Source organism: Rhinolophus sinicus, chromosome 10, assembly GCF_057876585.1.
Source record: "Rhinolophus sinicus isolate RSI-liver-muscle chromosome 10, RSI-T2T, whole genome shotgun sequence".
NCBI lineage: Eukaryota > Metazoa > Chordata > Mammalia > Chiroptera > Rhinolophidae > Rhinolophus > Rhinolophus sinicus.
Genome location: NC_142510.1, coordinates 6,898,304 through 6,911,292, shown reverse-complemented (window position 1 = coordinate 6,911,292; position 12,989 = coordinate 6,898,304). Strand labels below are relative to the sequence as shown.

General features: G+C 48.4%; 1 protein-coding gene across 2 annotated transcripts in view; it reads right to left on the bottom strand.

The window, feature by feature from the left end:
* Positions 1-9,401, bottom strand: part of CPPED1 (calcineurin like phosphoesterase domain containing 1) — a 77,013-nt gene extending 67,612 nt beyond the window's left edge. Inside the window, exon 1 of one of the 2 annotated variants that reach the window (XM_074322952.2) lies at positions 9,200-9,401. In XM_074322952.2, coding sequence (XP_074179053.2) covers positions 9,200-9,269 — 70 coding nt within the window. In that variant the 5' untranslated portion in view covers positions 9,270-9,401. The remainder of the gene's footprint in view (positions 1-9,199) is intronic. The other variant, XM_019750676.3, reaches the window with a different exon arrangement.
* Positions 9,402-12,989: the final 3,588 nt, after the last annotated feature.

Sequence of the window (12,989 nt, the reverse complement as noted above, 5' to 3'; positions counted from 1 at the left end):
CAACACCGTGGCTTCTGTTTCGTTTTGTCCAGAGAATACGTGGTGCGTGTAAGCAATGGGTTAGGCAGATCCACACACGTGACCCAGGGGTAGGATATTCATTCATATTCATTTGTTTATTCACACAGCAAATGGCCACTGAGTGTCCGCTACTGCCGACACCTTCCTACGAGCGGGCTTCCTGCCCTCCAGGGAATTCTAGGCGAGTGGCAGGAAAAGACATCAAAGTCACCGGAATAAATACACAACTATAAGTTCTAGTAAGTGTTATATAGGAATAGAATGGATGAAGGTGAGTGACAGGGGACCTCATTTCGAATGGGAGAATTGGCATAAGCCTCCTAAATTGTGACCTGAAGAATGAGAAAGCACAGAGCGAAAAAGAGAGGGGCAGAGATAAGCCATGTCGAGGGGTGACGACCCAGTTTTGGTTTCAAAGAGATGACTCTGAATGCTGCCCAGAGCCTGGCTTGGCGGGGCCGGAGTGGCCCCAGAAGACTGCTGGGAAGGAGAGAGGTGGACAACACCAGGGTGAGCCCTGCAGGCTGGCCGGACAGGACTGTGCGTGGTGGCACATGGAGAGGAGGGGCGCAGCGGAGGTCAGGAATGACCCCTAGGCTTCACCGGACAGGTGTGTGCGGGAGGACGGGGAGCAGCGGAAGAGGAAGCACCTGGCCTATTGCAGGGGGTTCTGGTGCGGAGGCCAAAGGGCTGGGAGCCAGGAGAGCCGTGTTCTCTTCTTGGTCCCCCACTTACTAGTTTGGGACCGGAAATCCCCAAAGTGTGACAGCGTCCTCACACAATCAAGTCAACGCATCCATTCACGCAGCTGCAGCTCACACATCAGCCAACATCTGCCTTCGCTTTACGACAGGATCTGCAGCATTAGCGCGACTAGGTTTTGTTCCTTTTCTTTTAAACAAGGCGACATGGGGAGCTTGGGCGTTCTTTCCCTCAACAAGTAGTTGCTGAGTATCCGACTGCCCATCACACTTGGTTCTGAGAGGGGGTGGCAGCAGTTCTGGGGCTCCCGGAGTCTCCAGCTGCCATGGCCCCATGTTCCCACCCCTTCCGCGTTGGAGGGTTTCACAAAGCTCAAAACACACGCTGCACAACCGCAAAAAGTTGTCAGTTGGTCCTCTCGGTGAAGAAGACACGCTCATAGCAGACCCCCACCAGACCAAAGGGAAGGGCTTCCCGACACTCGCCCTGCCCTCTACAAAGGAACCGATCGCCATCAGGGCAAGCTGATGGCTGTCCCATGCTCGCTCAGTGCACCGCTGCCCCCTCAAGGGCTTTGCTCACCCCGAGTCCATCACGACTGGCCCCCAGATCTGCGTATGCTGGCACTTCAAACACGAAGCCAGAGAAATATAAACATAAAAAGGGATGCTTCTAATAAAACTAACACGGGTGTCTTGGGAAGACTCAATAAAGGCAAGCTGGTGAAAATAAAATACTATTGAATTAGGTGCTGGGGAGACAAGTGTAAAAGATTTGCGGAAAAAGAAAACATGAGCCTAGAAGCATTCTTCACTAGAGTGCTTTCCAAGTGGTTTTTAACTGACTGCTCCACTGGAAAAAATCCAAACTGGAGAAGATTCATTATGGGCGTTTAGGCAAGAAGGGCGGCATGGCAGGCCCATCTGCAAACCATACTCCAAGACAAGTCCTTGGCGCGACCTCAAAGACTGGTAAATGAATGTGCATTTATAGTTTACATTAAAATGAAATGTTTAAAAAAAGTGTGGTATTTTATGATTCCCCTCGTGAACTAATTTCTTCTATTCATTAGCCAAATGAACAGGCTTCTACTGTAGTTCAAAAAAACAAAAAAAAAGGAAATTTTCTAATAATTAGACCTTTACCCTACACCAGACATAAAAATTTTCTCAATGTGGATCAAGACCTAAATTTAAGAGCTTGAACTACAATACTGTTAAAAGAAAACATAGGAGTAAATCTTCATGATTTGGGGTGGACTAAGATTTCTTACATATGACATCAAAAGTACAAGTGATACAAGTTGATCATTTGGACTTCATCAGAACTAAAAACTTTGGTGCTGCAAATACTGTCACCAAGACAGTGAAAAGACAATCCAAAGAACAGGAGATAACATTTGCAAATCACATATTTGTATCCAGAATATACAAAGAACTCTTACAACTCGATAATAAAAACAGACAAAAACCGTATTAAAAATCGGGTAAAAGAGCTGAACAGACATTTCTGCAAAGATTACAAGTGCCCAGTAAGCACATGAAAAGATGTTCAACATCATTAGCCACTAGGAAAATGCAAATCAAAACCACGAGATTCCGTTTCACACCCATTGGGCTGGTTGTAATAATAAAAAGAAAACAAAGACAGACAATAAGAAGGATATGGAACCCAAATACACTGCTGGTGGGAATGGAAAACAGTTTGATGGTTACTTATATGACCCAGCAATTCCAATCCTAGGCGTCTACCCAAGAGAAGTGAAATATATGTTCATACAAAGATCTGCCTGTGGATGCTCTTGGCAACTTTAGTCATAATAGTCAATGTCCAGATGGGGGAATGTCCATCAATGTCCAAAAGACGTCCAAATGTTCGTCGGTGGGTGAATGGATACACAAAATGCAGTTATCCATACAATGGAATGCCATTCGGCAGAAAGAAACACAGCGCTGTTAGATGCTGCAACAACACTGGTGAATCTTGAAAAGGTTATGCCAAGGGAAAGAAGCCAGTCACAAAACACCCCAGATTATATGATTCCATTTATATGACGCGTCCAGTAAAAGCAAAGCTACAGAGGTAAATTAGTTGAGTGGAAATAGGAAGAAACTGGAAACGGGCACAAAGTTTGGGTTTTTTTTGGGGGGTGGGGGACTGAAATGTTCTAAAATTGTGATGCTGCACAACCCTGTAAATTTATTAAAAACCAATGAATTATAAACTTAAAATGGATGAATGTTATGGTACCTCAATAAAGAAAAGCAAAGAAAAAATGGCATTCAAAAATAGAAGTTCATTTGGAAATCTCATAATGGAAATGTTATAATGGGAACTTTTTACACACTAATTGTGACTGATGATAATGAGGAAGAGATAAATAACCAAAATTCCTGTTTTAGAAATAGGAAGCCTTCTCAAATAGATAGCTGGTTTGACATGAATTACAGCATAATTAAAAGCATTCATTTCATTTTCTTCACTGATACGTTAGAATTTTTTTAACCACAATATTTTCAACCCTGTTCAGACTTGCATAAAAATTTCCAGGTCTACTCTTTCCAGAAAAATTCTTAGGTGAAACCTGGAAGAGAAGGAGATTTTTTTTTTTTTTTTTTTTTTTACAGAGACTCCATTTATTCTCTGCATGCGAGAGGGTTACTAGAGGGCACCAAGAAATATTCAGGATTAGTGAATATAATTGGCTCCTCTGAAACAGCTTCAGAGGTTTAAAATGTCCAGGGAAGTAACCTTTTTAAGAAAACCAAGGAAGAGCCCTGTTCGCTAAGGTGGAAATATCCTCATGGTAAAATGAACTGGGAAAACAGATTAGGACCGGAAAAAAAAAAATTAAGGATACGTCATTTTTAAAACATATTTTATCTTGACATTTCTCCCTTTGAGAATTCCTTCAAAACAGATGTTGCAAGCTTTTCAGAAAGACAATTATTTGCTACGAGAAAGTGGTCTTAATTAGGATACGTGACAAGAAAATACAACGATCAATTCTCCTGATTGACACGAATATTTGAACCTGCCTGAGGAATGTCAGCCTTCTCGGGTGAGACATATACAATTTGCTTTTTGTAAACACCTGTCGACAGAGCCCAGCAGACAATGCTAATAGGGAAAGGGTGGCTGAAACCAATTTCACCCGTCACACTGCTGGGTCACCCGTCACACTGCTGGAAGAAGCGTGTGGGAATATCACTGACGCATGTGAGTCACTGAGGTGGGAGGGTGGCCTCAGAGGAAAGGGCTGGCCATAAGCTGAAGGTTGGGTCCCCAAAATTCTTACGTTAAAACCTAACCCCCAATGTGATCATATTTAGAGGTGGGGCCTCTGGGAAGTGACTAGGGCTTGAGGGCTTAGGAATGGGGTGAGTGCCCTTATAAAAAGCACCCCAGAGCTCGCTCCCCACTTCCACCTGGAGAGGGCACAGCGAGCAGACAGCAGTGTGAACCCGGAAGAGGGTCCTCACCGCACACTGCAGCTGCAGGGGCCTTGACCATGGACTTCCCCGCCTCCACAGCTGTCATTATAAACCACCCAGACTGTGGGATTTTGTTAGCGCTGCCTGAACAGACCAAGACTGAGCTCTTTCATGGACTTGCCAGGCTTTCCTAGAGAAAGAAACTGTCTAGCTCATTCCAGAGGGGGCTTCTAGAAGTGAGTGTGACAGCTGAGATAGGCATGGTTGCTTGAATCAACCGAACCTCTGGGACAGGCCGTATGTGTGCAACAGACGGGGAAAACCAGTTCTTTTCCTTCCTCTTCCAGGCCTGCCCTTGAGGCAAGTCTACCAGCTTGAGGTTCTACCTGCCCACAGAGCCTTGACGGACATCGGACCCTCCAAGAGCATCTCTCAGGCCCCAGCAATGCTAACAGGGAACTACAGCCCAGGGAAAAGTCAGTGACAGCAACAGAGGCAGCCTGGGGACGGTCCAGGGGTCCGGTACCTAGGGAAGCAAACCCACAAGACTGGGTATCCTAAGCCTAACCCTCCCAGGCGGGGCCTCTGGGCTGTGGGACCCACGGAACATGCCCACTGGGGAGCTCAGCCCAGAGGAGACCGAGTGCAGGCCCCACTTCTAGAGAAGTCCAGAGTCATTTGCCCTCTTTCCAGCTCATCAATTTATCTTCTAAGTCTCTACATCCCCCTCCCATCCTTTTCCAGGTGAAGGACTCTCTCATTCTCTGGTCCTACTGGCAGCCCTGTGGCAGCTCCAGTGGGTTAGGACGCTTCAACACCTCAGCACCCCCACAATCTCCATCGGAAGCCCCCAGCATCAAGACCACATGCACCTCCAGTTACTGAAAACAAATTCAAACAAACCATGTGGCGCTATGGAAACGATGCTTCAAGACAAGCTCCTCCAATCAGATGGCGCCCTAAGTTCCTCCCGAGTAGAAATGCTTTTGTTGTCACTGCTGCCGCCAGAGCATTATTCTCAAAATGGGTATCTGATTACATGTCCTTGTTGCCTCATCCATGAAGCTTAAAATGCTTTGATGCTATCAGGGAAAGACAAACTCCATCACCCGCCACCGCACTCTCCAGTGTACCACACGGCTCCAGATTCAATGGCTTCCTTCGGCCCCCATCCTTCCCTTTCCGGTCTCACCGCGCTCTGCTCATGGCCCGCAATGGTCTTGCCTCCCTTCACGGCCCAGTAACTCATACTCAGCCTTCAGCCATCAGATGACAGAGCCCTTCCTCGGGGAGCCCTCCCAGCGTGTCATTAATAATCCAATGATAGGATCTCATGGTACCTAATCCGTCACTTCTGTGCCATTTGCCACAACTGTGATTTACCCGGGTTTGGGTGACCGACAGTTGGCACAAACCTTTCCAAGTAGCCATGTGCCAGCGGTGCATGTTTTTCACTCATCACTGCACAGCCTACAACTCGCTGAAATTGTTCTCTTCCAGTGATAAAACAATCAAACCTGCCATCCTCTGCTCAGGTACCACTCACGTAGACGTCTCAACATCTAACTTTTCCCCTTAGCAATGCCACTTACTGCTACAGAAACACCACTGACTCTCTCTGTGGATGGCATCCACACCTCCACCCGCAGCTGTGCGCTACACCCCACAAACTGCCTCGGATTTCCTGATGGCACCTCAAAGCCACCACTTCCCCAAATCAATCCCATCAAGTCTGACCCTACCCTACTCCCTGATTTCAGTTAATGGCCCCACCGTCATGCAGGACCAATGCTTGAAATCCAGACTCCTCCCACTGCAGTGGCCAAAGGAGCACCCCAGTGGCCAAGAATTATGTTTTGTGCCACAGCTCTGTGCCTAGATTACAAGCCCCTGAGGGCATAAAGCTGCCTTCCCCACCCCCTTCTTCTTCTACTTTCCACAAGATACTAGAGGCTACAATAGGAACATAATAGATACTTCTTGAACTGAAAACAAGAGATAGCAGAGTAACAAAGAACACTCACTCACTGCTGGCAGGTGTGTAAACTGATGTCAGGGTGTCGTGCGGGAGACCCTGCTCGCTGCGCCATTTGTCGTGCAGGGCGGCCTGCGGGGTCTCTGCTCCCGCTCCCCACATAACGCAGGATATGGTGAGGCCAAAAAGGAACACCCACGGAGCCATAGGTAGGGGAGTCATACCACTATATTCTCTCTGGCGGCACTATACTCTCACTGGAGGCTGGATCCATACTGTCCGCAAACCGCCATCCACACTTGCCAGCCCAGCCGCCATCTTCTTGCTAGCCCCCGTTCTTCTTTCCTCTTTCTCTTTCTCTGCTAGCGTAGCCACAGCAGTTATATTAGTGGCCAATGGCTCACTGGTTACAGCTGACGGCCAACTAGCCACAGCTGACGGCCATGCAATCACAGTTGGCCATTTACTACCTGAGCCAACACCTGTCTATGTGAGGCCGAGAGCCTGGAAACTACTTTCTGGGGCTCTGCCCCCACACAGGGCTTTGGAAGACGTTTCGACACAATTTAGTAAAGCAGGGGGTGATTATACCCTACACCCCAGAACTTCGCTCCTGGGTATGTGTGGGGACAGAGCCCCAGAGAGTAGTTTACAGGCTGTCGGCCTCACGTGAAGGGTGCTGGCTCGGGTGGTGAATGGCCGTCGGCTGTGGCTGATTGGCCGTCGGCTGTGGCCGGATAGCTGATTGGCTGCTGGTATAACTGCTGCGGCTACGGAGGACTGCCGAGGAGCCGAGCAGAGCCGAGCAGAGCTGAGAGAGAGGAACAGAGGAGAGAGTGGAGGAGAGTCGTCAGTCGGTCGGTTGGCGGAAAGGCGGACGGCAGGTCACGCGTCCGATGGGCCCAGCCTCCAGTGAGACCATAGAGGTATGACTCCCCTACCTATGGCTCCTGGGTGTTCCTTTTCGGCCTCACCATATCCTGCGTTCTTGTGTGGGGAGCGGGAGCAGAGACCCCACAGGCCGCCCTGCCTGAAAGATGGCGCGGCGAGGCCTCCGCGCACGACAAATGGCGCAGCGAGCAGGGTCACCCGCACGACAGTATGCCTTAGAGAAACTTACCACGTGTCCACACAAGACTTGTGCAAGAATGCTCAGAACAGCACTGTTACCAAGAGTGAAAAACAAACAAGTCCATGTCCAGTTATATCGGAATGCTAGCAGGAAAAAGCTGACATAGTCGAATGCGGATAATTAAAGGAGGGTTTTAAAAGGGGTTGTTTGGGATGAGTTCAGTGTAGAAAAACTATGCGGGGCACTTTGGGAGCCCAAAGATAGAAAAAGCAGCGCTCTTGTCGCTTCTACATCTGAAAGGAGGGAGGGAGGGAGCGGTTACCCAAATCTGAAAACAAAGTCCCAGAGGAAAGGCTACCTTAAAAGAAGCAGTGACCTTCAGTAAGGAATACAGCCAGTCCCAGGCAAACCTACAGGGAGTAAGCTGAGCGAGTAAACACCCTGACTTTTGCTCCCTCCTCCCTCTGCTCTCAGGTTGGGAGTCCCAGTGGTTGAACTCAACCGGAAGCCAGAGGTCCGTAGAGTTCAACCTCCTGTAGCACAGCGGAGAAGGGAGAGAGCAGATTTGGGAAGACAAAGGGATGAGACTCATGTTATCCAGCAACCAAATATATAAAGCACAGTATATGTTTACACAATGGAACGTTGCCCAGCAGGAAAATGAGTGAACTCCTTATGTCAACATGGATAAATCTCAAAATCTCACATTGGGGGGGGAAAAAGGCATCGTAAAATATTTAGAGAATGGGCACTACAGAAAATTGTATTTTCCAAAATCCACCACGGCTATATTTCTGGCCCCCACATGCTCTTCCAGAACCTTGCCACTCCCCGCTAAGAGCTGCAAAGAAAGAAGAGAACAAGGTTTTAAAACAGGGAATTACAGGAGAAACCTATTTTAGAAAGGGTAGCCAGTGAAAGTCCGTCTGAGGAAGTCACTGAACTTGCAATAAGGTATAAGGATTGAGAAAGAGCCAGGCCCACCAGCCCACCTATTAGCTAAGGGAACAAGGGAGAGCCACCGGCCAAGGTCCTGAGAAGAGAAAGGCCTTGGCCCTTTCCAACGCAGTTTAAAAAAAAACCAGTGTGGCAGAACCGGGCAAGGGAAAGAATGGAGCATGAAGCAAGAAAGGTGAGCATAAGCCAGAAGGAGCAGGGCATTTGTGACTCCCCTTGGCTTACAAAACTGGTGCGTGCAAGGGTGGGAATTTGACTCCAGGCAGCAAAAACTCACAGAGACGACAAAGGAACCAGAAACAGACTTCCCTCTTGATATCCAGCTCGAGGGCTAACGTTCACTTAGAACCTAGGTGTGTCAGACACTGGGTTACAGAAATACTTTGAATCTAAAAGAATAATCTGTTTAATCAGTTACCTAGGACGTACTAACGAACAGCGGCAAATTATCTAAAACCAAAGGTCAAGCAATTAACTCGAACACAACTCCTGACGGCCTTCCCTTTCCACTGTCCTGATGGGCACTGTTGGGCGACTCATATTATAAATAACCCTGATTACACAGTATAATGATCATGGTGAACAACCATAATGAAAATATCGGTATCTAACACGCTCCAGGGGCATAATGCAGTGCCACACAGAACTTTGCTATCATTAGTCCCATTTTACAGATAAGGAAACTGAGGCCCAGACTTGCTAAGTAAGGAGTCCAAGGCAAGGCTTGGAAACCAAGTCCAACTGCAGAGTCCACGTTATTAACTGCTTTGCTGCCTTACTCTCTTCTCTTGTCTCGGGGAAAATAGGTCAAGGCCAGCGAGGTTTCATGACCAGACTCCTAAGGGGACATTCTTTTCTCCACAGCGCCCCTGGAAAGCCCTACGAGCGGGCGGTGCGATTATTGTGGTCCCCAGCCCCGGGGTGTAGCCCCCAGAGGATCCGGCTGGAGGTGCGCGCACCCGGACTGAAGGTTCCCCCGGCGAAACGTTCCGCAGCCCTGAAGACACCCCCCCGCCCCCGGCGAAGGACTGGCAGTACCTGCTGAAAATGCGTCCAGGGTCCTGCCCTGGGCTTTGTGGAAAACACCCCCCGCCTCCTCAGCCGACATGGTAAGTGAGTTTCTGGCCTCGCTTGAGGACACTCCGTGGGAGGGACAGACGTGACTCCACTCAGCCCAACTGCCGGGCTCGGCCTGGCCGGCTCGAGGAGGTACCCTCCGCGCGGGGCGGGGCGGGGCGGGCGGCGGGCACGTGGGGCTCGGCCGCTCTGAGCGCCTCTAGTGCTGCCTGGGCGGGGCGGAAGCTTGAGCCGCCCATCTAGGATCGATTGAGGCGCCTGGCGAGTGGCGGCTTCGCATCGGGGGCGCGCGCGTGCGTAGAGGGGGTGTCTTTGGGCTCCAGCCGGGCGGCCCGGCCTTCCCTGAAGTTGGGGTTGTCAGGTTTACCAAATAAAAATGCATTTCGCCCAGAGAAGCCACAAATGATTGTTTAGTATAAGGATGTCCCAGGCAATATTGGGGAGGTACAATACTTACGCTAAAAACGTTTTCGTTGTTGGTCTGAAATCCCCATCTAACTGGGCGCCTGTATGTTATCCGGGGAGCCTACCTTGCGCGCAAAAGGACTGGGTCCTGTGTCAGGACAGTCCTCCCAGCCCCAGCTGCGATCGAGGGCCCTTAATCACGAGGCGTCCTTATCTGCCCGCTCATCACCACGCCGCCGCCATCATCATCGTCGCTCCCTCGCCCTGCGAGCCTCTCATCCTATGCACCGCAGCCCCAGGAGGTCGTGCTATGTCATTGCCCCCATTTGTCAGGTGGGCAAACGGAGGCTCAGAGAGGTGAAGCAGCTTGCACCAAGCCCCACGTCTGCAAAAGGTAGCAAAGCTGGGACTGACCCACGTGAGGACCTGTCCCGCAAAAGCCACTGAACTGCTAAACCAGCGTTTGCCAAACTTGTTAAAAATACAAATCCTAACCAAAATGAGTGCGTTTCTAACCTCCCAGCATAGGTTCCCTGGGAGGATGAAACGAGTCGGTGCATCAACGTGCTTAACACAATAGTTCTAATAGCAAGTGGTAAATACTCAATGAATATTAGCCATTATCGGTAACATTATTGTTAATCCCTATATCCCTACTCCCTGAGTGTGGCCTGGCCCCGTGAAAGATGCTCGGGAAATATTCAAGGAGAAAATGAATCAATGAGAATCGAAAGTTCTCATTATGGCCTCCAGGCCCTGCAAGATCCAGCCCCTGCCTGTCTCCCACTAACTTTGCAGCCACACATTCTCTTTTAGTTCCTTAAACACGCACATTCATGTCCCTCTTGTATATGTGGTTCCTTCTGCTTGAAATGTCTCTGCTCATTTGAACATCAATGTCTCTGCTTAAATCACTGTCGTGCGGGGCAGCCTGTGGGGTCTCTGCTCCCGCTCCCCATACAAGAACGCAGGACATGGTGAGGCCAAAAAGGAACACCCAGGAGCCATAGGTAGGGGAGTCATACCACTATATTCTCGCTGGCGGCATCCGCCTCTCTGCAATCCACTCTTGCTGGCTCAGCCACCATCTTCTTGCTAGCCCCCATTTTTTCTCTTTCTGTTAGCGTAGCCACAGCAGTTATATTAGTGGCCAATGGCTCACTGGTTACAGCTGACGGCCAACTAGCCACAGCTGATGGCCATGCAATCACAGTTGATGGCCATTTACTACCTGAGCCAGCACCTGTCTATGTGAGGCCGAGAGCCTGGACACTGCTTTTTGGGGTTTGGCCCCACAATCATCCTTCATGGAGAAGCCTTCCATGCTGGCACTCACTCTTCTGAGCTAAACTCACCTCCCTCACTCTTTTCATCGCACTCTGTTCTTGTCCCTCATCCCTTTGCACAGTTGCTAATGATATGTTTACAGGTGTAACTGTTTCTTTGAAGTTGTCTTTCCCAACTGTACGGTAAAGACCACAAGGGCAGTTACCTTGACTGTCTTGCTCACCAAGCAGGGTGCCTGAGGCATAGACACTCCAATGGCTGTTGCATAAAGAAGTGAATGGATTATAAATATCTTTTCAGGATAACCCCGTTTTGACCCTGGGCAGTGGCTGGGCACAGCTCTATTGGCAGTGGTGGTGAGTAAATTCAGAATTGCACTGCTGCCATGGGATTACACTGTGAACAAAAAGGGGTTCTATGGAAAGTAACCTCACAGGGTACTGTAATCATAAATTCCCAACTGAGCAGGTCACGGTGGGTAGCCATGCCCGAGGCCTACAACTTCTTCAGTAAAAGGCTTAACTTTTCCTAAAGCAAGCCCAGTCCATTGTTTCTAGGTAACTACATTTTTGAGATGCCCCCTTCAAACCACTCCTTTTAAAGCATGACCACCTTCAAGAGAGCACATAATCTTAACTATCCTGTAGTCTGATACCCGCCCTGCTTTCTCCCACCTCCATGTAACCTTCCTTATGTTCCCTCCTTAAACTCAAATGCATAAAAGAAATGGCATTTTACTTTAAAAGTAAATACTAAAGTAAGCTTACCTGCCAGCTACACTGTTGAGCATTTAGCTTATTGTGAGTCCTCACAGCCATGCTGAGAGGTAAGCATTGGTATCCCCATTATATGATGAGAAACTTGGGCTCAGAGAGGCTTCATGGCTTGCCCAAGATGGCCTTGTACCTGTATTAGTTATCTATTGCTACATAACACATTATCACATGCTTAGCAGCTTAAAACAGCAAATATTCATTATTTTGTAGTTTCTGTGGGTCAGGAGTTCAGGTATAGATTAGTGAGGTCCTCTGCTCGTGGGCTCTCACAGGCTGCAATCAAGATGTCAGCCAGGGCTGTGGTCTTGTCTGAAGACTTGACTGGGGAAGGATCTGCTTCCAAGCTTACTTACATGGTTGGTTGTTGGCAGGACTCAGTTCCTCGAGGGTTATTAGCCTGAGGGCCTCAGTTCCCTGCTGGCTGTGGGCTGAAAGCTGCCCTCGGTTCCTTGGCACATGCCCTTTCCAACATGGCAGCTTACTCCATCAAAGCCAGCAAGAGAGAATCTAGCAAGACAGAACTTGCATCTTACATACCCTCATCACAGAAGTGGCAGCCCATCACTTTTGCCATATTTTATCGGTTAGAAGCAAGTCACTGGGCCAGTCCGCAATCAAAGTGAAAGGGTTACATTAGGGGACAAATATGAGGAGGTGAGAATCCCTCGAAGATATTATAAACTGCCTGCCACAACAATTAAATAGCAGAACTAAAATTTGAATCAGTCCTTTCAAACCCTGAAGTTCCCCAGTTAACCACAATGCTCTACTGCCTTCCTAGACAAATTAATGATTATTTCTCAGAAAGATCAATCTGGTTATTCTAATATGGACTCTAGTATTTTTTCAAAATGTATTATCCTTTTAAATGTAATCTCCCAAGTGGGAATCTGAAAGATCCATCCAGGGGTGGGTGCGTTAACTAGTTCCATGGGTTTTATTTAGGAGTAACTTTAGAACGTAAGACTAATGACCACAAGACTTCCTATACTACATCCTGACCCCTAGATATTACACTTAGCCTTCTCATATGATTTTTAGACCATCTGACCAATTTGCCTAAGGATAAATACAAATTGGCAGGTGATTAGATTCCAAGCAGATAAAGCAATACTTTCCTGGTAGAAAGACTTTATATCATTCATCCACTCCTTTCACCCCTCCCATTTGGTGTCTTGAATCTGTAACTAAATTCAGGATTGAAATGACTAGCCTTAATAAACATCTTCAGACTCAGCCATACATCTGCGTGTGATTTGGTTTAGGGGAGAACAGAAGAACTG